Source organism: Cucurbita moschata, unplaced genomic scaffold, assembly GCF_002738365.1.
Source record: "Cucurbita moschata cultivar Rifu unplaced genomic scaffold, Cmos_1.0 Cmo_Scf00082, whole genome shotgun sequence".
NCBI lineage: Eukaryota > Viridiplantae > Streptophyta > Magnoliopsida > Cucurbitales > Cucurbitaceae > Cucurbita > Cucurbita moschata.
Window position 1 is genome coordinate 119,105 of NW_019268598.1, and position 23,008 is coordinate 142,112.

At 37.6% G+C, this 23,008-nt stretch overlaps 3 protein-coding genes across 5 annotated transcripts; 1 reads left to right on the top strand and 2 right to left on the bottom strand.

Moving 5' to 3' along the window:
* Window positions 1–272: 272 nt before the first annotated feature.
* LOC111438738 (serine-rich adhesin for platelets-like) lies at window positions 273–5,911 on the bottom strand. 2 transcript variants are annotated; one of them, XM_023076597.1, is made up of 4 exons: window positions 5,673–5,911; window positions 4,762–5,087; window positions 2,986–4,120; window positions 273–2,817 (listed from the first exon to the last, which is right to left on the bottom strand). In XM_023076597.1, exons 2-4 carry the CDS (start codon window positions 4,884–4,886, stop codon window positions 592–594), a joined length of 3,486 nt encoding a protein of 1,161 aa, XP_022932365.1. In that variant the 5' UTR covers window positions 4,887–5,087; window positions 5,673–5,911; the 3' UTR covers window positions 273–591. The 2 variants fall into 2 exon arrangements, with proteins under 2 accessions (XP_022932365.1, XP_022932366.1); XM_023076598.1 differs by lacking the exon at window positions 5,673–5,911 and adding an exon at window positions 5,566–5,672.
* Window positions 5,912–11,466: 5,555 nt separating this feature from the next.
* LOC111438722 (chloride channel protein CLC-f-like) lies at window positions 11,467–17,706 on the top strand. Of its 2 annotated transcripts, none has more exons than XM_023076572.1 (9): window positions 11,467–12,255; window positions 12,461–12,866; window positions 13,024–13,218; window positions 15,077–15,531; window positions 15,632–15,736; window positions 16,183–16,416; window positions 16,508–16,714; window positions 16,946–17,166; window positions 17,315–17,706. In XM_023076572.1, the coding sequence occupies exons 1-9, from the start codon at window positions 11,818–11,820 to the stop codon at window positions 17,376–17,378; spliced, it is 2,325 nt and encodes a 774-aa protein (XP_022932340.1). In that variant the 5' UTR covers window positions 11,467–11,817; the 3' UTR covers window positions 17,379–17,706. The 2 variants fall into 2 exon arrangements, with proteins under 2 accessions (XP_022932340.1, XP_022932341.1); XM_023076573.1 differs by having other exon boundaries at window positions 12,165–12,255; window positions 12,458–12,866.
* Window positions 17,707–17,835: 129 nt separating this feature from the next.
* On the bottom strand, window positions 17,836–21,104 carry LOC111438723 (probable WRKY transcription factor 2). Its single transcript, XM_023076575.1, has 5 exons — window positions 20,736–21,104; window positions 19,894–20,381; window positions 18,837–19,804; window positions 18,602–18,760; window positions 17,836–18,525 (listed from the first exon to the last, which is right to left on the bottom strand). The coding sequence occupies exons 2-5, from the start codon at window positions 20,338–20,340 to the stop codon at window positions 17,961–17,963; spliced, it is 2,139 nt and encodes a 712-aa protein (XP_022932343.1). The 5' UTR covers window positions 20,341–20,381; window positions 20,736–21,104; the 3' UTR covers window positions 17,836–17,960.
* Between the last annotated feature and the right edge of the window lie 1,904 nt (window positions 21,105–23,008).

A 23,008-nucleotide genomic window follows, 5' to 3' on the forward strand; every position in this document is an offset into this window, starting at 1 on the left:
TAGCAAACGCGTTTTAAAAATTTTGAGGAATAGCCTTAAGAGACAATATCAGCGGTAAGATCTCACATCGGTTGGAGAAGAAGACGAAATACCCTTTATAAAGATATGGAAACCTCTACCTAACAAACGCGTTTTAAAATTTTTGAGCGAAAATCCAAAGAGAATAATATCTGCTAGCGGTGAGTTTGGACTGTTGCAAGACCCATGAAGTTAGAGAAAAGAGACTACTACTACTTACTGACTCGAAAAATGAACAAGAAAGACACTCTAAATAGCAGGAAAGCTCTGTTCCATTACGTTTCGGTCAAAGGTTCGAGACGATTATTCATCGAAAAACCACTTGTACAATATATATATATATATATATTATCTACTCTCTTCATAGCTTTAGAACTGACTAATAACACAGCCCCTCTCTGAATCTCCATTGTATGTTGTATCTCCATCTGGTAAAATGTATCTGTCACCCGTTGCTTAGAGCGTTCAAAAAAACATTTGGCTACCGAAAAAACACGGATACTATCACTGATTCGATGGCAGGAACTTGATAGCATAACCTACGACGACGAGCAAAGACCTCGAGTAACTCTATTAAAAGACTCCTCTCCTGCAGACGTATGGCGGTTCGGAATTACAATCCCATTTAACAGGGCTGGCATGATCTTTTCGAGACGGGGTCGATTGAAAACCAGAACTGTGTATTGTTGCTGGTTTGTTGAGATTTGAAGCATCCTTTGGTTGATAACAAAATGGACTTACAAGCTGTTTTGGATCATTGGCAATGAATCTGGCTTGGGAGGCTGTGTGCTGCTTAAGAAACAATGTGGTCGGTGCTTGACCGTGTGGTGACGACATATTCAGATTCGCAGGGCTCCCGAAGCCCCTCGACGATGTTACATCGAGACTCTGCCCCAATGAGTTACCTGCATTTTGATGTGGCCAATGAGGATACGAACCAGAGGAGGCTTGATTTCGAACATGTTGTGAGGAACCGCCCGAAAAACTTGGAATCTGACTAAGTTGTGGCTGCTTAACTGACATAGCTACATCTTCCTCATCTTTGTTTACCACCATCAAGTTCTTTCCCATTAACCTCAGTACAGAATTAGACGTAACTGGACTGGCAGGCTCACGAGGACTCGAAAACTTCGGTCCCGGATAGAAAGGCGACTTATTTACTGGGAACCCCGTGCTCTCTGGTGTCGTCTGTCCAGGCCCTTCAGCCATAATATCAAAGCTGTTCGGTCTTCTGTCCATGGCTGGCATGGTTTCCAAAGTCATCGCGTGATGCCTCGTCGGTTGCAGTTCGGGATAAGTTACGTTGATGCCGACCCTTTGACAACAGCAAGGCTGACCGTTATTTACAACGCCAAGAGCTCCCGTCTCAACTGGTAACTTATTGACTTTAAACATATCACCATTTACATGAGGCAATGCACGAGGTTTTGGAGATACTGACCCGAACTTATCATGAAATACATCGGAAGATACTCGAGATGGATTGTTATGCTTAAAACAAGATCGAGATGCTGTGGTGTTAGAGATAGTTGATGTTGCAGAAATAGGAGAACCTGATGAATCCCCATCAATCAACTCGTGCTGATCGAGGCAGGAATGAACCCAGCTATAGCTCAACGAAGATGTTCCTCGGTATTCTGAGGATCTCATATCCCTCGGGGGGCTTGGCAAGAAAGATCCTGGAGGTCCTGGAATAGATATTGGATCGACCTCGAAAGACGACGTTCCTCGCTTGGCCTCGGAATCCAGTTCTCCTTGAACATCATGTCCAATCATGGCACTGCAGTCTTCATCAGTGAAAAACATGTCTTGTCCAATACCAAAACCGCCTTTCGCTCCATCGGATGATCCATAGAAGGTGCATGAACAATTCTGAGTAGATTGTAGCATGCCACACCGGGTCTTGACGTTATTGTTCGTCGTACAAAAACACGTGAATCTCTCGTTCGGAGCTAATTTTGAAGAAGAATCCACACTAACATCTTCATGAAATGAGTTCTGTTTACTACCAAGTTCAAGTCCCTTGATGTTTTCTTGAAACTCGACATCCATTCGAATATGAGAATCCATGTTTTTCAACTCGTGACATCCGTCGTATTCGGGTTCCGAGTCCGAACTACTCAAAGCTATGGCTTTGCTCATTGCTTCTCTATTACTTCTGTTTCTCAATTCACTTACTTTGGTAACCTCTTCCTTTGCAGATTGATCACTTTCAATACTTCCATCTGATGAGCTACGGCTGTGATCAAAAGTAGAAAACCGATTAAACCGAGGGGACGGCTTAGAACCAGTAGACGACCGGCTACTGACATGGAACTCGTCTCGTCGGGAAGAGTTCAAATTTCTAACTTTCACTGCATTTTCATGGTAATTACTTGACAACTTCTTGTTAAAACCAGGTGGAGTTTGAGATTTCATTTGTGTTGGAGAACCAATATGAACCATTTCACCAGAAAACGAACTTCTCAGGCTCCTCCGCACGGGAGACCGCCGTTTCTTGTCTGAAATATAGGCTTCGTACTCCATGTTGTCCGTTCTCTCGCTGCTTTCGGGAGACGAAACACAGTGCTCAACTTGACTTCTGTCAAACAAAGAGTCAGCTAAAACTGAGCGATCAGTATCAACACGCCATTTAAACGTAGAGGGTTGATAGCCTTCCTTTCTGGTGCTCACACTAGCTCTGGTTCGTTTTGAGCACGCCCATTGTCGTAAAGTTCCCGAATCGTGGGGTTTCGCTTGCTTCGTTATTTTATGTACCTCCAATCTACTACTTCCATTCCGTTCAGCGTGTCCTTGAACCTTATCAGTCAATAAAGGATAAGCAAACTCAGTGACCATACTAGGCTAAACGAGAATGTCGAAGCTATTCTAGAATAACGTTCGAGTTTAAGCATTGCATGAATCGTAAATAATTTATCATAACATGAATATTTCGGGTTCGAATAACGTTCAAAACTCCATGAGTACCTGAGAAATGCACCGTTGAGATGGAACTTTTCTACCTTCAGCAGCTACTTTAAGATACTTGTGATGCTTAGTTGAATGATCTTTCTTCTTTTTGGCTGAATGAAACTTCCTTCCCGTTGCTCCGTTGAGTTTCTTCGAACCAAGTTCATTTTGCGATATCGACAACGATGACGGAGAACTAAACTTGGACAAAATTCGAAGTTTCGTGCCATTGGCATCGATATAAACTGCACCTGCACTATGATCATCAATGTCCTCTGGATGAACTGGCATCACTTTCTGCTTTTTCCCTTCATTAATCTGACAATTTTCGATATTCTCAGCAGGAAAGCCCGACGAAGTGGCCCAAGCGGTACCATTTCGTCTGTCAAGCTCTTCCAACGTGCAAGAACGAGCTGTAGTGTAGATATCATCCATCAATTTCATCTTCCTCGGCTTGATCTTAAACCGTGTGAGTTTGGAGCCTGATGTACACTTAGGAGTTGATGCTATAGAAAGACACTGATCAATATGAGCATTTAAAGTGGTGTTTGATGAAGAGGAGAACGTCTTGCAGACCGGGCATATTTTCGAAGCCATCGACTCCAATACCGTACTAAGACTCGCAGCAATATCTACGGTTGATGTTTGGTCAACGTGATTGGTCAATTTTCTGATAATCTTGCATCTTTTACCTGAGGTTTTGATCTTACTTTCGTTCTTTTCAGATGCTGGAAAACAAATACGCTCCACTTCGGCCGGGGTTTCCGATAAAGTATCGGTTTTTAAAGATGAACTAGACGGTCCACTTGTGGAAACCAATTCTTTTTGGGGTTGTGAGATGCTTGTCATGGTGGAAGAGAAACCATTTTCTCCTTCACATCTGCATGAACTCGATTCCGTGCAAGTTCTTACTAGCTTTTTGCCGAACTTAGCATCCGATCGCTCTAGTTCTACAGGTTCTTTAGGCTCAGAGAACTCCCCATGAAGCACACTTGATGTTGAACTTTCACCCCGCTGGTTTCGGACACAATTCGGAGACTGAAACGGTGGTAGTAAATCCTTTACACCATGTTTCAAACAAAGCTGCAAATTCTTGAGGGAAAATGGCCAGTTGTTTTCGATATCCTTGCTCCGACAACCGAAAACATAATCTCTGCATCAAAACCATTCCTTTCCATTAACAAACTAGCACAAGCTCGAAACCTCGAAACCTCGTAACATAAGCTTTCAGCTTAGCAGTATCCAACCAGAAAGTTCAAGAATCAAAATCTTAAGACATTTGATCAAGAAAACAAATGAATGGTTCCAAAAGAGAGGTAGAATCAAATGTCATCGACCACTCGAGCCTGGTGAATACTAATTATCGAGTTCGTTAAACACACGACATGCTAAAAACAAAGAAAACAGATACTAAAAGTTTCCAAAGGCAGCTCTAGAGAACCCATTGAGAAGCAAAAGTGTATGAACAATACGGGTTCATGAGCCAAGCCTCATGGTAGGTGTAACGGCCCAGGTCCACTGCTAGCAGATATTGTCCTCTTTGGGCTTTTCCACGTTTGGTAGGGAGAGGTTTCCACACCCTTATAAAGGGTCTTTCGTTCTCCTCTCCAACCGATGGGGCTAAACTACAAACAAACAAACAAACAAGCAAGCGAGCAAGCAACAATTTACCATATGGATCTACCCCAACAGAGATTTTCCAAGGTGGGTTCATATGATTTTGAGATCATCAAAGAGAAAAGAACACACACAAACGTGATATCTGTTCATCAAGCCAAAGGGTGAAGAGAGTACCTCAAGGAGAAGTTTGGGAAGGTGGAGTGGTCAAGAATGGCGGCGTTTTGAGTAGGTCTCTCATCATTGTTGATACTCAATGGCTGATATGAGGGATCTGGTGGAGGGTTTTCAATGGATAACATCTGATGAAAAGCTTCTCTAATGATCTTGTGCTGTTCTTAAAACAGTCACAAGCTCTTCTTCTTCTACTACTAATACTACTACTAGTTCTTATCTTTAACTTAGACTTCAGCATATATATATAAAAACAGAACTACAGTTCTTTCACCCAAAATCAGTAGAACAAAGGTGAAGCAAACCCACCAGAATCATCATCCATTAACCTACAAAAAATGAAGAAATCAACATGAAATCATGAACTACAAGAGAGATCCAAGCAAAAAAAAAGCAGAATAGAACACTCTAGAATCAGGTAGAACATTATTTCATGTGATGCAAAGAAACAAGAACAGAATGAAGTGGGTTTTGAGTATCATTTCATGTGGATTCAACCCAGAAAAATGCTCAAAATCATCAAAGGTCAGATGGGTAGACGAAAAATGACATGAAATTTGAAGATCAAAACACAAACCCAACAAAGAACATGAAAACAACCGATTAAAGAAACCCATCAGTACAAAAACAAGAAAACCCCCAAATCTTGGTTTACGAACAGTAGAGCTCAGAAAAAGAAACCCAAATCGAAGAGAAACAGAACCGAGTGAGAGACAGCCATGAAAGAACCCAAAAACAAGACGATTAAGCAAAAACAAAGAACACCCAGAAGAGGATCCACAGAAACAGAGGAGGTAGAACACAAACCTAAGAATCTGATGATGAAATTATCAGAAGTTCATGAGATTAAAAGGGTGTTTGAAAGGGGAAAATGGAGAAAAAGAGAGAAGAAAAAAACAGCACCACCCACTCACACATCAAACGGGCATCAGGTTCTTTGTCAAAAGCAGGCTTTGGAGCACTAAGCACACCACGATTCACCCCTCAATCTGTGAATATGCGCCAAGAGGACCGACTTTTTGGAGGAGAGAGAAGATTGAAGCAAGGAAAACAATAATGAAGAGAGAGAGAGAGAGAAGAAAAAAGTGTGTTTGGGCAATTGGGTGCATAATTTTTCTTCATTTTCTTCATCTCTGTTCAATTTTGTAAAATACAGAGGCAAGCTGCCTCTGCCTCTAACCTTCCATTTGTAAGTAAATTAATTATCAAATTTTAATTCTTTTTTTAAATTTAATTTATATTATTTTTTTAAGGATTTTAATAATAATTACTCAAATTTTATCACTAATTTATTTTTTGGAATAAAAGTAATTAAATTATTAAACGAAGTAATTTTTTTATAAATTTTTTTATTTACGTGAATATCTGTCCATCTCGTTCATAAATTTTGATATTGATATGACCTCGATAATTTAATGCGTTTTTCAATTATATTCTAGTAAATTAAATGTAGCTAAAAAAATTAAAGTAACGTCCAGAAAACCCAATGTCTACTAACAATTTTTTTTTTTTGTTCGATAATGATTTGATTGATGATGATCCGAGCAACTCAAATAAAGTTCAAAATTCAACCACCCACAGTATATATCATATTAATAACTAAAATCTCACCATGCTCAAATATCAAACATTTATAAGTCACAGTGCATCACAACCATCGATTATAAACGTCAAAAATTCTTAATGCTCATAATAATCTCAAATGCAGGGTAAGTTTGGGTTAACCGAACCCAAAGATTGGATAATTCGAGTTGGTACAACATTTAAGTAATGTTTTTTTTTATGGGGATATTTTCCCATTTTAATTTTTAAATTAAATTTTGAAAATTAAGAAAATGGTTTTAGAATTTTTATTTTGTTTTATATTTTTAAATTTAACTATGCATTCTTTATTTAAAAATAAAATATATAAAAAAAAATTGGAAAAAAATAAGTATAAATTTTAAAATTTATAAAAAAAAATGGATTAAAAAAATAAATAAATAAAATAGAGATAGAAGAGTGACGGGTCCCCCGAAATGTCGGTTTTCAGTCAGTTCTTAGGGTTAAAATTGTCACAAAACATAATGGACACTACACGACAAAACCCTGTCTCTGTTTTGACGATAAAATCCTTGTTGTCTTCCACTATTCCCTTTTTACCCTCTCCCATAACCTTGCAATATCCTCTTTTCTTTGGGCTTTTCTGTAATTTCACACATCATATGAGTTTAATGTCTTCAATGCCATTAGTTTTTAATTATTATTTAAAAAATTGTAATTATCCACCTCACCTTTACAAGTTCGTTAAAAAATTATAATTACACTTAAATATTCTTAATCTTTTTTAAAATTATTGGATTGGGTTCGACTGTAATTCTATTCTCGAGAGTTTACCTCATTCATCAAATCAAATAAACGTTAATCTATAGACCAAACTAAATTTTCAATTTCCAAAGATTCAACTCAATTCAAATTGAAATAAAATTCAATCCAACCCTATTCAACCTTTATAATTTGTGTCGGATTATCTCGACCAAAAAAAATTTAACTCACGAATTGAATTTAATTTTCGATTTTCTGAAAATTGAATTTAACCCAAATTGAAAAAAAAGAAAAATCTAACGTGGGCTGGATAGTCTTAGTTGCTCGAGTTATTATATCATATATTACATTATAAATTTGATTCTAAACTTTTAAATTTGTGTCTAATAAGTTTCTCAACTTTCTAACCATCCATGGCTCAGTAATAAATTTTTTTTTAAGCATATTTAACTCAATAAATTATATAATTCAAAAAAAATTTCTAAATGATTTTCATGATCAATAATTGTAAAAATGAATATTCTAATAATAATTTCAATAATGCAAATAGGAAATATAATATATATATATATTTAAAATTATGAGTTTTAAAAAGGAAAAATGTGAATAAACTTTTTATTGTAAAATGAAATTATGACATTGACTTATAGTTTGGTTTTTTATATTTATTTATTAATGCGACAATCTTAATTCTAACCATTTTTAAACTAATTGAATTATCTTTTGAAAAAAAAAATATATATTTCATTAATGGATAACAAAATTTAATAATTTAAAAAGATTGCAATCAAAATTTGTTCATAAATTAAACTTAAAATAGATAATATTTAATTTTTTTAATTAAATTTGAACGATTTTTCATATATTTATCTTCATTTATTTCTCTCTTATATTTGAAACGAATAGCTATAATTTTTAAGGCATTCATATAACTCGAGAATCCAATCAACTCAGATACTTTAACTCAGATTGAGTTGGGTTATATTTTTTCTTCGTTGTAAGCAACCTACTTGTAGGCTCTTTTCGCATCCATATCTTAGTAGGTATACAGAGTCTTATCTCTGGGTTCTAGTGAGTGCGAATCACGCTGCAACTCTCTTTTTTGTATCTTAGGAGGCTTGCCCATCTTATGCAGTGAAATGATCGGTGTCCTGAGGTGAGGGGCGACCTCATAAGTAAATCTGAGAGGATCATATGGTTGGATCTGAATACATGACTCTCTCTGAACATCACCTGTAGAGGTTAGCTGACGACCCTCACACGGGACCATACATCCACTAAATTCGGGGTGCGACCCCCTGTGTGCTGGTCAGCTACTGAATCATCCTACGTGGCTCCACATCCCCCGCTCAGGGACGAGTTTCTACGGCCTAAGAGTCTTGTTCAGAAGACCCCTTAGCTATCACCACTAGGTCTGGGCACCTGTCACACTTTCTTATCCGGATCTGCCAAGCTCAACGATCTCCGTACCAGAGCTCTGTCTCGACGGTATGGTATTAGAGCAGAGAGAGAAGTGGAGGTTCTGATGACACTTTCCACACTGCTCAACTCTAGCTGGCTACCTACCGTTACCGTGGTGACCTACTATTCTTTCTAGGGTGGAACTTGGTAGCTTAGACTTGGATTCATGCATCTCTAAAATACGGAGTTGAATTTAAAAAATCTGACATTTTTTGGTTGGATAAACCTAACTAACTTGAAAATAGAGTTAAATAAGGTTAAAAAAAAAAACGATAGCCCAACTCATACCAAATGTATTAGGTTGTGAACTCTATTTTGATTGTTCGGGTGATCGACTCACCTAACCCAAAATCGTAAGTTAAATTTAAAAGATTTTTCAACTCAATTCGTGTGCATCTCTGATGAATTTTTTGGAGAATTTTTTTAAAAAAGAATTTAAGCTAATTTTAAATTGAATCAAAGTAAAAATATCTATAAATCTAAATTTATATTTTTTCTAAATAATATAGTCTCTACTTTATTGTCATCGTCTACTCATAAGGAATGACAATGAGGAACGAGAATGCAAATTTCCGTTCATCAAATAGACGATACCATTAGAATGTATGAACGATATCAATTAGTAGGATTCATTGTCAATTTTGTAACGTTAGAATAATCTCATTTATCTCTTAAACTTTCATAAATTATATATTTTTATTTAATTTAATGGGCCCACCACTTTTTCATTATTTATTTTCGAACCAAATGAGCTAAAACTTATCCCAAATGATTTATGGTGTATAGTACTACAAGATTGTTGAAGAAATCGAGAGAAGATAGCCATTTGATTGATTAGTCTTCGGCTCCATCTTTTTTGACCTCCAATCATCCTTCGTAGACCCACCATTGGCCATACTTTCTACATACAACCTCACCTTCTCCAACAAAATCGGTTTCTTCTTTGCCAACATAGCCTCTTTCCTTTTTCTTCCCAATTGGCACTTCATCCTTTACAGATTCTTTAACCTTAGGATCCTCATCAGCGTTTTCATCGAAAATATATGGAATCTCGACAAACCCATCGACCTTCTGTAGAGATTTACCTTCAGAATCTGGATGCTGCATTGGCCTCTTCGCCAACCAATTCGCCATCGGCCTCCTTGCCAAAATTGGCTCCTTTTCCCACTATGGCGACTCTTCTGGCTTCAACATGTCTTCGTATCTTGCTCTGGGGGGCGTGGCTTCATCTCCGTCCATTGGAACTTCATCAACTCCACCTAGTGCTCCTTCGGAGTCACCAGCGTAAACTCCAGTTGCAAAATTTCTCCGTTTCTTCCCTCTTCGTCATCTCTTGCTTTGACTTTCACCAAGTTCACCCTCCTTCACAGCCACCTTCGAACACTCTCTCTCTATGTCTGCCCTTTTCTCGTAAAAGAGTCATCGCCCTAATTTTGGAGCCTCTACCTTGAGTCTCTATAGCCCACAACCCATGGTTATTTCTCAACACGATGATGGTTCTCTTTTCTCATATTCTACCCTCTATTGACCTCTTTTTGAATTTTTTAGATCCAAGCTTCACGTTCGTTCAAATTCAACGCTCAGTTTGCAAGGGGTGTTAAGGATATTTAGCATTCAATTACGATTTCCCATAGGTACCCTATTTGACATTTTACTGAAGGCAAATATATTACTGTTTACCCTAGGTATCATATTTTTACCTTTATTATAGGCAAATATATTGTATCCATTTATTATTACTTCCATTTATTGTTCTTTCGGTTCCATTTCCATTGTAATTTATAAGAATTTACTATCATTTAGGTGGTGGTTTTAGCAAATATTCTCATTATGTGTCATAATTTCACTGTAAATACGGTAGGTTGTGACCCTCATATGTAGACAGATAAGGTGGCTACCCTCAAGTGGCGCCCATTCGCCCACGTGAAGACCAAGACAGGCAAGTGTCATGATGTCACCGAGAAGGACGATCCATCATCCAACACACCAAGAAGAGTGTGCATTAAAGCCAAGTTGAGGCATAAGGTTGGAGAGAACAAGACGACACGAGTGTCAAAGACAAGCTCAGAGAGGGCCAAGTAAGGCTTAGATCATGACCTCAGAAATCGAGGTTTCAATATAAGTTTTGGCATGCGGCTCTAGAGTTAAATCTATCTATATGAAAGATGAAAACTCACCAAATTTGGTATTAGTAAGATATTTGACGGATGCTCCATGGAGCCATATGATCGCTTGCCAAAATAATGTCTACCTAGAAAGATTAGAAATGACTCAAAAAATGTACTATAGGAGAAGCATAGTGTCAGCTCTCTACCACCCTTGGCCCGATAACCTAAGCAGTGTACTCTATGGCACACAAATGTCTAAAGTGACTTCCTTTGAAATGGGTCTTTCAAAGACAGTGTCGAACGACATAGGTATGTTGTCGATGTTGTGCCCCCTGCCCATGTGTTGGAGGTGCACCCAATATTCAGTACCAAGTCCATAAATGATATGACATGGACATGAGAGGATCCAATGGCTCGATAGAGCCCAGAAGAATGGATGTTCAAGGTGTCCCAATGATATGAACAACACATGGGCTCGTTCTCATTGAGCATGACCGAATGAGCTACGATGACCAATGACATCCCGAGACTTGGGATGACATTAAGACGTGTGGGTTGTATTAACTAGAAACCCAAGATAACAAAATGAGACGCGGCGTTCCATGTGAGAGACCTTGACCCTAAGTAGAGGCAAAGTTCAGGCAGCATGTGTGGCCGAACAAGTTTAGATTATGCATGAATTATGTTTAATTAGTGAATCGAACCGTCTAAAGTCTAACAAAACCACAAAGACGGACAAAAATATACACGAGGTTTGGACACTATGCATCAATGAATTGACCTAGTAAGACTTTCATATAAAACAGCTCACATTTAGAACATGCAATCTGGCACTTTCAATTCAATTAACACATTCCAATCCAGTACCTACCCAGGGAAGAAACTCACCAGAATTTATACTAATTTGAAATCCAATACGGAACGTGAAGCGGCCTTGTTCTCTGTTTACGCGTCGCTTCCTTCCGCCGGGTTCCTTCCCGGCTTAGCTCGCCGGAAGTTGAATTCCCAAATTTCCCCTTTGAAATTCGATTCCATTCATTACCCAATTCACCTTTTTCGTTGATTTTCCCGTTTCGATTCGTGGGTCTTTGCTAACTAACAAAAGGCTCTCACCGTCTTCGAACTTGGGAGTTCTTGGGCTACATCGGAAGGGGAATTTTCCGATTATAATCGCCGTCTTAGATCTATGGAGGATCACAATGAGGAAAACCATGATTTAGAATTGCAAGATGGCGATGAACTTCATCCAATGAGAACTAACAGTGGAAAACGCGGAGGGTTTCTGGATCTGTTTCATCATCTCAATCGAGGCGGCAGCTTTTCTGGTCGTCGTCTCAATTACAAGCGTCTTGAAACGGAGAATCATACCGTTAATTTCAACCCTTCTTCTGTTAATATTGTCGGTAGAAATCGTACGGCTTCTTCTTCTTCTTCTTCTTCATCTTCTTCATCTTCTTCTTCCGATCGTCACAACAATTCGCATTCTCTTCAAACCCCAACTGTAACCGATGGCGAAATCGACGACAATATCGATGATTCTGCCCCTCCTGAATGGGCTTTGCTCCTTATTGCCTGTCTTCTTGGTCTCGCCACCGGTCTTTGCGTTGCAGCTTTTAACATTGGGGTTAGTTTCTCTGTTCTGTTCTTAAATGTGCAGCATCTAATTATGGTTTAAATGATCGTTTGGTTTCTTGGATGAAGTTTTTGTAATCCCCATTGGGTTGTTCTAAAATTAATGATTTCATTTCGTTGTTATCTTCATTCTGTCAATGAAAATATGTTTTAAAGAGAATGATATGAATGTTGCTGATGCCATGGTTCTGAAGTAGGTACATGTAATCCATGAATGGGCTTGGGCTGGCACTCCAAATGAGGGTGCTGCTTGGCTTCGCTTACAGAGAATAGCTGATACATGGCATCGCATTCTCTTGATACCAGTAACTGGAGGTGTTATAGTGGGTATGATGCATGGTTTGCTTGAGATACTCAGCCAAATAAAACAGTCAAGTTCTTCCCAAAGGCAAGGATTCGATTTACTTTCTGGAATTTTTCCTACGGTTAAAGCCATTCAAGCAGCCATCACTTTAGGTACTGGCTGTTCATTGGGTCCTGAAGGGCCTAGTGTAGATATTGGGAAATCATGTGCCAATGGATTCTATCTTATGATGGAAAACAACAGTGAAAAGATAAAAATAGCATTTGTTGCAGCTGGTGCAGCAGCTGGAATTGCTTCCGGTATTCGACTAATCTTTGTATATGCTATAACTCGTACAATACTATATGTATAATCCCCCCGCCCCTGCACCCGCCCCTGAAGTTTTGCTGATCTTTCCTCTTCGTTGAGGCGTCTACTTGTTCTGTGGCTAATTTGTTTTATATCCTTCTCTTTTAGGCTTCAATGCAGCTGTTGCTGGTAGCTTCTTTGCAATCGAAACTGTATTAAGGCCTCTACGTGCAGAAAATTCGCCTCCTTTTACGACTGCGATGATCATATTGGCATCTGTTATTTCTTCTACAGTCTCGAATGTTTTACTTGGTGCACAGTCTGCTTTCACAGTACCTACTTATGATTTGAAATCTGCTGCTGGTATTATGTCACCCTCTCCTTTTGTTTGGTTATTTCAATTATCCGACGTCTGTTTAATAGGAATTTGTTGTTGCATGATAGTATAGGCATGTCGTATTCTATTCCATCCTTTTTACTTTTAAATTTCATGAGGAACATAACAAGTTTCATTAATCTTGAGTAACAAAAGAGGTACGAAATAAAGGAAGGGAAAAAAAGACTTAAATGTCACGGGTTTCTTAAAAATAACCACAATCAAGATTAATAGATCCATAATTTGTTCTAGTAGATCAGTAAGTTTTAAAAAAATGAAACCGAATAGACACAAGCCTCAAAGTTCACCATATGTTCTTTGTAAAAGGAAATGTACCAAGGGAAGGAAACGCCTTCCTATTATGGAAGGTGGATTACAAAAGACTTCACCAACCAACAGGATAAGTAAAGCTGTGAATTTGGAAGGATGTAAGCATTTACCCCAAGAAAAGCTATAAAAAGAACTAGCTCAATAATGCTATCAATAGGTGGGGGTAGTTTGTTGAACACCCGATTGTTCCTTTCGCACCAAAGGTTCCCAAAGAATGCTTGGCTGATGTAAAGCCGTAGAGTCCTCTTCTCGGCTTTGAGTCGATGGCTTAGGAAAACAAGTGCAAGGAAGTCAGATGCATTTTGTTTTTTTTCTGTGTCGTGTAACTTAATTTCCTCCAACAAAAGAACAACTAGAAGTAGATCATCTATTATTAGTACTTCCTGCCCAATCTACACGAGTATAAACTTCTGGAAGATGGTCATGCTCATAAAATAATATACTTCTACCTAGAATTCCGTTCTTGTATTTCAAGATTCTATACACAGCTTCAAAATGAGTGGGTATAGATAAGTGTATAAATAACTCACCATACTCGTTTCAAATGCAATGTCTAAGCATATGTGAGATAAATAACTTTGTCTAGTACATCGACAAATCTTTGGTATCCATCTTTTTCCTCTTACTTGTTCAGCTTTTGTAGCTTGTAATTTTAAGTTGGTTTGATAGGAATTTCTACGGTTCAACATCCAAGTAAACTTTTCTCTTGAAGTAAGTCGATAACATATTTCCTTAGCTTAACAAAGATACCTTTTTAAAATCTTGAGACAGTGTACCTATTAAGTACTTTAAGGCTCCCAAACTCACTTGCAAGCTTGTTCTTAAGATCTAGTAAACCTTCTTCATCATTACCTCTGAGAATAATATTACTTTCTCCTTCTGCTGTCGTATGCACGTAAATTTTTAAGTTTAAAGAGGACCAAAACTACATCCGCTGTCGTATGCCACCACTGTTTTCTCATCTCTTGTTGGCTTTCCTCTTATTTTCTTTTCCTTTCCTCCTCCTCTGTCCGGAATTAAAATTTTGGCGCTATAAAAAAAGTTCAATAGATACAATAGTCGTCTATGTAAGTAATTTTCAGGTTTGCCCTAACCTTTTATCTTTAAACAAGAAACAACATTTCTTGTCCTTAATCTTTTATAACTTGGGTTTTTACCTTGAATGCATTAGTTTTAATTAATTAGGCTCCATAAGGAAACTATTAAGAAAATTAGTGATAAATACGTTAATTTTAAATTATTATTTTGTTGATAGTTTTAGACATATGGTCATGTCACTTCGAATGTTGCTTGAACATGTGGATATGCCCACACAAATACCAAAATGGACCAACATGTAACCTGATCTGCCCACATTATTCTATTTGTGTGAAACCCACGAACATAAAAATAAAAACCACTCAAATACCCATTGTTTCGTAGTAGAATTGCCATGGCACAAGTGTATAAATTGATTAATACCATATAAGCCTATTAATTTTGATTCATTATTGATTACCTCGTGTTTCATTGTAGAACTTCCATTGTATTTGATATTGGGAATGCTATGTGGCGTTGTGAGTGTAGCAGTTACACGTTTAGTTGCTTGGTTCGATAAATCATTTGAGTTCATCAAGGAAAGGTTTGGTCTTCCTCCTGTTGTCTGTCCTGCTTTAGGCGGTTTGGGAGCTGGAATAATAGCTCTCAAGTACCCAGGAATACTTTATTGGGGTTTTACAAACGTTGAAGAAATTCTTCATACTGGCAACCGTCCTTCAGCTCCTGGGATTTGGTTATTAACTCAGATAGCAGCTGCAAAAGTCGTAGCTACTTCTCTGTGCAAAGGTTCCGGGCTCGTAGGTGGCCTTTATGCACCAAGTCTAATGATTGGTGCGGCTGTCGGTGCTGTATTTGGGGGCTCAGCTGTTGAACTTATTAATATTGCAATTCCTGGAAATGCAGCTGTTGCACAGCCACAAGCATATGCACTCGTAATTTTCTTTTTCGCAGTTTCCTTTTCGTAATTTTCTTTAGCTGGTTTCTTCCTATATAACTTTGTTCTATTCCTTATAATTTGATGCCATTATACAGGTTGGAATGGCTGCTACGCTGGCCTCTGTCTGTTCCGTGCCCTTGACATCCGTTCTACTTCTATTTGAGCTGACAAAGGATTATAGGATACTCCTTCCTCTCATGGCAAGTATTCCGTGATATCTTTAGTACACTCTTCTACAGATGCATTTTTTTTAAAGGAGATCCTTCAAGTAATTTGCTCATAATGCTTTTGAGAACAAAATTTATGGTAATCAAGGATCTAATAATATGGATATTGCGTGTAGTTGGTATTAAATTCATCTTCCGTAATGGATGTCATGTCAATATCTTTCGGAGTTGTTATCTTAAAGGCTTCCATATAGTTAAATCTTAGTGTGAGTTGTAGTTTTTACGCATTAACAGGAGCAGTCGTTACTACACAATTCAAACTTAGAGAGCATACCAGTTGCAATTTTAAAACTCTTTGATATCTCATTCTTCCAACATGGTTCGATCATATTGATTCATTATTCCGATCGCTAGACATTGTGAAGCATATACTTCTCAGGGACTGGTTCTTATTTTCCTTACTTCTGTCATATGAGTAGGGGGCCGTAGGCTTGGCCATATGGGTTCCTTCTGTTACAAAACAGACCAAGGAAATTGAATCATCCAATAAGCGGGGTTTCGCTAGAGATTATACGCCTCTTTCACCTTCTGAACGTAAAGATGGGGCGTCTTGGAGATATGATAATATTGACAATGGCTTGGAGCTCTCTGAGATAGCAAATCCATCTGACCATGAATCTACTTATGATGATAATCTTCTCGAAGACCTAAAGGTACTTATTTCTTCTCTCCCCTTACCTGCATCTATCCCTTAGCAACTTGCTATTTATCCTAACTTTTATTCTTGACACTCCTGCCTTTCAGGTTTCTCAAGCGATGTCGAAGAACTATCTGAAGGTTTCATTTTCCATATATTTGAAAGATGCATTAAAATATATGAAAGATAACCAGCAGAACTGTGCATTAGTGGTTGACGATGATGATTTCCTCGAAGGGATCTTGACATATGGTGACATTAAACGATATTTCTTCAAGAAATATGGTGATGCTTTGAAGGGTGATTCCCTCAGTGTATGTATCCATTATCCGTGCATTGTTTGTTCACTTTTATTTGGTCATTTTGTCAGTACTTGTCTCCAGAAAAAACTCCCTATCAAATATAAATCATTTGCGTATCCATGCATTGTTTTATGATCTGTACATTGACTGATGATCTTTTGTTGATTCTCAATATAATTTCTTCTTTTTGTTTCATTTGTACTCTTCAATACAAATAACAAAGAAACCCCAAATTCTTTGCAGGTGGATACCGGCCTTGTGTCCTCTATTTACACTCGAGGGATTAGGTACCGTGGGCGAGAACGAGGAATTTTAACATGCCACCCTGACACTGATCTCACAACTGCCAAGGAACTAATGGAGGCTAAGGGTATAAAGCAGTTGCCTGTTGTTAAGCGTGGTAAAGAAAGGAAGAAAAGAATCGTAGCTGTTCTCCACTATGATTCAATCTTTAGCTGTCTCAGGTTGTTAATGAATCTTAAATTTTGTTTTCTATTTATAAATTATCGTTCACCCGGACAGTAATGGGTACTTGGACTTAAGTTGTTTCTCGAGATTTATCGTTTATGCATCTGGATTTTTCTTGTAAGAGGCGTTTTTGTTTATGTGCAGAGAGGTCTTGAATCAAAGGGAAACTGAGAAGGTTGTCCAGGAGAGTGTTGCAGATGGTCATTAAGAAGCTGTGCAACATATTCAGAGCTCAAATGTTGAACTACAATGATCTGATTTGGTCTTAAGAGAAGAGATATAAACTATATGGTGAGTAGATTTGTTATGTAATATTTTTCCAAGTAATTTAGCAAACTGTATCATAATACACAGATTAATTTAGAAGCAGAGATGAACCTTCATAGTCTGAGGAATCCATTTGGTTTATTAGGGTATATACGAGTCGTCATACCTGTTCGGTTAGGTTTCAATGTAGCTGTTTCATTTTTCGTGTTCTCCTGATATGTAAGTTATAGTGGATCCATTTCAATGAATTAGCTCATTCCCTTTTCTCATGATTTGTTTGCTTGTATTGTTTTCTGAGTATCGAAAGGGATGCCTCATCGGTCGAAAAGTAAAAAAGTTATAACAAAGTTCTGAAACTTTTGTTCGATATTGACATAAACCAACTGTTTCCACAAGAATTATGTTGCTCATCGACTCATCGATCGTCATATATGTGTATTCATATTATGATAACTACGTGTACCAGTAAGAGCTTTTAGTTTCCTAGAGAACAAAGATTGGGAACAAAAGGTAAAATAAGAACTCACATCTCAGGCCCAAGTGGAAGCCTACTCATAATTTGCTGATACACCGTTGAACCATTGGAAAAGTTCAAGCCAAGATCAGATGTAGATTCTAGATTGGGCTCACCTTTAGGCAACAACAAACCCATTTCATGAACATTGTGTGCTTGTGCTAAGTATGGATGCATTGGTAGAACAGGAAGCTTGGCTTGACCAGCTGATGCCATGGTCATGGTCAGGTTTAGATTTCTCAGTCCAGGTTGGTTCATACCAAAACCAAAGCCATGGGCATGGGCAGTGCCCATCGGTTGTCTTCCAGCAAGGCCGAAGGCTGGCCTTTCGAATCTTGGCATGTTGTTTTGAGGCTGCGGTGGCCCTGGCCTGTGAGCATGATGAGTAGCGGTCGAGGTTTGACCCGTTACTGGACTGGATGTGCATGAACCGATGTGGCTGCTGTTTCGAGCAGCAGGAACATCGTGATTGTGCTTTCCTTCATATGTGGTTATCACTGACTTCAGGTCATGCGACGCTCGCTCGACATGCTTCCTCACCGTGCAGCCAGGATTCGTGCACTTGTAGTAACTCCTGTACACAAGCAACTTTGTCAAAGATAAACTTAGTGACAGGACGAGAGCACACACAAACATGGAATTTGATGTACCTAGGATTCGGATTTCCCTTCACCACCTTCTGTCCGTATTTACGCCAACGATAGCCATCGTCGAGAATATCTACTTCACTAGTAGTCTGAACAACAACTCTAGGCTCACGGATAGCTCTAGTAGCCCCACTCATTTCCGTTACATAGGCGTCGAGTTTCCTGATAGATATCAAAGCAAACCCAAGTTAAATTTCATGGTTCTTTTCATATGATTCATAAAATAAGATGGCTATACCTCTTCTTCGACTCGGATTCATCTCCTTCCCCCTCATATCCCATTGTTATACTTCCATGTGTTCCTCTATCATCTTCATCTTCATCATTAGAGAATGTGGATGAGGCATCAATGGCCTCAACTGTTTCAATATGATTGCCATATTCAGGACCCAAGGATGCTGAAGAACTCACCTCAAGGTTGCTATGCATCCAATCAGGAGTCCCTTTTTGTGAATCTTCCCACAGGGGAACTTCAGCATTCTGTTGGCCTGCTTGTACAGGGATGTCTAGTTGCATATTGATATGGGAATCTGATGCTCGTCGATTCGGTGAGGGTTTTACGTGGTTATGTGTTCCCTTGTAGATGATCTCTGTTATATGGCCTTCATGAGATCGCTCGACCTTCTTCTTGACCTGACAGTTCGGATGTGTGCACTTGTAATAACTCCGAGGATACTCGCTTCCTTTAACCTGTTTTTGTCCATATTTTCTCCAGTTATATCCATCCTCCGAGGGCGCACCGCAACCACCACTGGCCATCGAATCCACAGTGCCTCGTTGCTCCCCTTCATCCGGTTGCTCATCGAGCGGTGACGAATGTTCACCACCACCACCACCACACAGAGAATCATAGGGTCTTTGATCATCCAACACGTTCTTACCCACATCGTCCCTCTCCGTGCACGACGTAGAGAGCCCCATTTGAGGATGATGATTGATTCTATTTTCGGGTTGATAAGAATTTTCTGAGCGTAGACCCGGGTCTACGCTTCTTGGACAAGATTGTGGAAGTGAAATTACTTTGCTTGCTGCACCATGAAAAAATGATGATCCTGATTCCAACCTCGGTCTGAAAGCAAACGATGAACTGTTATCATCAAACGGATTGTCGTTGCCTCGATTGTTCGCCTCCAACATCATCGTCGAGCTTCGATAACTAACGTTCGCTACAAACGGGAACTTCCCAGTTGTGGGAGATTGCTGAGCCTGCAACAAGACAGATGAAGAACAACAAATATAAACAAATTTCACATGAAGATTAGATATAAACTTCATAAATTAAGTGTTTAACTTACCAATGAATTTGAAAGAAAAACTGGAGAATCAAGCAATGTAGTTGGACTCAAACCAGGCGGTATTGTCAAGTAAGGAGACTTCACTTCCTCTGTTGATCTAATGTTCTCTGTATTCAATCTTGGAGCATTAAATCCAGCTCTTGCTGCAATCCTTTCCACAAGTCCACCACGGAATTTCTGCTCTGATACCGTACCGAACTCCATCGACCGATCGCCAGAGTTGACACCCGGGATCCCGCCTCTTGCAATGGCGTTTTCAGACACCGTGTGTTCTCGAGACCCGAGAAAGATCTTTTCGGGTTTATCAGTGCTGGTAGTGTCCATTGTAGGTCTAGAACCAACAACATCCTCCTCTAGCATTTGCATTGCTGAGAAGAAGGTTCTTGGGCTGGGACTTGGAGGCACCCAATCCCCAATAAGAGCAACATTATCATCAGTCCTCCCCATTACTACTCGATCGATCCCGACCTCGAAAATCTCGACGAATCCTAAGAAACAACGCAAAATCATGAAGTTCAGCTGGTAATCTAATGTCCTTCACAATGAAATTAGGATTTTCATTATCAATCATAGCTACCAAACAACACAGCTAGCTAAAATGTTGAACAGAACATCAACATGTCTATCTGTTCTTGTTATTGCTATCATAGTTCAAGAATCAAACCCCAGAAACCACCAAGAACATGAAAATCAATAGAAACAGACATGTCAAACATGTCGTAAAACATTCAAAATGGTATCAGATCCGAAGATCCCGCGAAGATCTAAGCATAAAACATCGAAGCCATCACAAAACAGAACAGAATTAAGAAAACCAAACAACAGATTCGGACATGGATTACCTGAGTGATTTGGCGGTCGGAAACGGAAATCAAAACAGAGAAGAACAAGAAATGGGTTCCGACATGGAAAATCAAAAGAGGGCAAAATCCCAGAAGATGAAACAAGGTTTAGGGATCATTGAACAAAAACAAAAAACAATCAACAATCCCTGCGGCTGTTCTTCCCTTTTTCTTTTGTCTGTCTCAAATTGGCGTTTTGTGATTGTGGTCAAAACCCAATTGATGAAGAACAATGAACATGAGTGGAGTGTTTGTATTTGGAGACAAAATTACAGAGCTGCAAAAACCCAGAAACGAAGATTAAAAAAAATGGTCGGACCCCTTTGAAGAGAAAAAGGCGAAGAGAAGGGATTATGTTTGGACGACAGGAAATGGAACGGAATCTTTGAATTTCAAGAAAGAAAAAAAAAAAAAAAAAAGTGGAAAGAAATTTTAGATATTTTTTTAAAAATATTATTTATTTCCAAAAACTTCTTTTTGTATTATTGTCTGTCTTTTTTTTAAAAAAAAAAATTAACTAAATTATTCCATTTTTTAAAAAATTTATCCTTTTTTGAAGGGCCCATTTTTAAAATATATTTTTTTAAAAATATATATTTATTTCCAATACTTGTTTTTGTATTATTTTCTCTCAATTAATATTTTTTTTTGTGGGTGTTTTTTTCTTAAATTTTTCGTCAAAATAAAATGAGAGAAAAAAAATTAATTATTTTATAAAATATACAATAATGGAATTGATTTGGTGCCTTAAAATCAGCAATAATATTATTTTTAATTAAACAAGAATGTCAATAATACAAATATAATGTAATATAGATGTCTTAGGTCAATGGCCTAACACATATAACCTATAGATTTTAAATATTTTTTTTTTCTTTAAATTTTAAATTTTATTTCTTATTTTTCCTCTAATTGCCCTTTTTTTAGGATTCGCACGAGGGTGGGTCTGGGTCGAGATCGATATGGTTAGATATTAAAGTTGTTCGGATTGTAATTGAGTTGAGTTGGTTCATATGGTTCGAGTCATTTTATTCAATTTTTTTTTATTTTTAATGAAAAGTAAAATATTAGTTCAATCCAATTTAAATATATATTTTACATAATTATCTTCTTTTTAAAAAAAATTATTTTTTTAAGGTTGGGGAGAATAAATAATTAAAAGTAATTATGAAATTAAATGTAAATAAAATAAATATATGTGTATAATTACAATAAATTTAGTTTGTTCCGCTCAAGAAATCCCAAAACCAACTCAACTCATAAAATTTTCATTTATTTGAACCCAACTCAACTGAAATAAATTCATAACCCGACCCAAATCATACATATTAGGTTGAGTTGATCGAGTTTCTTACGTCATCAAATTTTTTGAACACCCATAATCATTATCGAGAATATAAATTTTTAGTCATCATATATCGAAAATTGGGTATAAGAGCTTTAAAAAAACATATCTCCTTTGTTCGAGTTGTGTAAATTGGGGTGAAAGTTTTTTTTTTTTTTTTTTAATTATTTTGTAAATATGAAATAATTTAAAAGTTATTATAAAAATTTAGGTTTAGCTACAAATTTAATTTGAAATTTAAAGAATAAAATAGAGTGAGGTAATTAAATGTAAAAAAAAATAATGAAAAAGTATTTAATTTATATTACAATAATTGAAAGACCATTTAATTTAATTTAATTTAATTCATTATTTTAAAAGGGATAAATAAATATTCCCCTAAGAGGGAGGTTTGTTGGGTAAAAAATAGATATTCAACCACCAACATAATTAACATCTCTTTTAGTCAAAATTAAAATTATCCAAAACTTCGAGTCCATTTCCTAATTATTATATATAATTTTTAAATTATTATATTTTTAATATCTCCGACCTGAATTCATTCGAAACTTCTAGTTTCAACCGGTTAAGCGTGCGCAAGCTCATAGTCAAATCTAGGTTTACGAGAACGATATTTGAGTAGTGGGTCTACGTGTACGTTGTGTAGAGAAATACCGTGCGTTCAATTTTACCTGAAAATGAAAATATAACACAAAGCCAGGACATCGATTTTAAGTCCCACTTTGACATGATAGACATTGCATATGGTAGTATTTTCCGACTTACGAAATCACTTACTATGTATTTTTAATATTTTGTTCAGATATAATATTTCACGTGACATTTTTCTAAGTATAGTTATTTTCGTAACGTTATCTTCCACCACCTTTCGACCTTATCTCAATTTGAAACAAAGGGAGAAAAAGAAGAGACTTTTCATTAATTAAAG

Excerpts from the sequence above, each read along its gene's own strand:
- LOC111438722 (XM_023076572.1), top strand. The coding sequence starts at position 11,818 with ATGGAGGATCACAATGAGGAAAACCATGATTTAGAATTGCAAGATGGC. Across the intron at positions 12,867-13,023 it reads AGCAGCTGGAATTGCTTCCG|GCTTCAATGCAGCTGTTGCT; the intron begins GTATTCGACTAA and ends CTTCTCTTTTAG. Across the intron at positions 13,219-15,076 it reads TGATTTGAAATCTGCTGCTG|AACTTCCATTGTATTTGATA; the intron begins GTATTATGTCAC and ends GTTTCATTGTAG.
- LOC111438723 (XM_023076575.1), bottom strand. The coding sequence starts at position 20,340 with ATGGGGAGGACTGATGATAATGTTGCTCTTATTGGGGATTGGGTGCCT. Across the intron at positions 18,761-18,836 it reads GAATCCGAGTCGAAGAAGAG|GAAACTCGACGCCTATGTAA; the intron begins GTATAGCCATCT and ends GATATCTATCAG. Across the intron at positions 18,526-18,601 it reads AAGGGAAATCCGAATCCTAG|GAGTTACTACAAGTGCACGA; the intron begins GTACATCAAATT and ends GCTTGTGTACAG.
- LOC111438738 (XM_023076597.1), bottom strand. The coding sequence starts at position 4,886 with ATGTTATCCATTGAAAACCCTCCACCAGATCCCTCATATCAGCCATTG. Across the intron at positions 4,121-4,761 it reads TTCCCAAACTTCTCCTTGAG|AGATTATGTTTTCGGTTGTC; the intron begins GTACTCTCTTCA and ends GTTTTGATGCAG. Across the intron at positions 2,818-2,985 it reads CTCAACGGTGCATTTCTCAG|GTTCAAGGACACGCTGAACG; the intron begins GTACTCATGGAG and ends TTGACTGATAAG.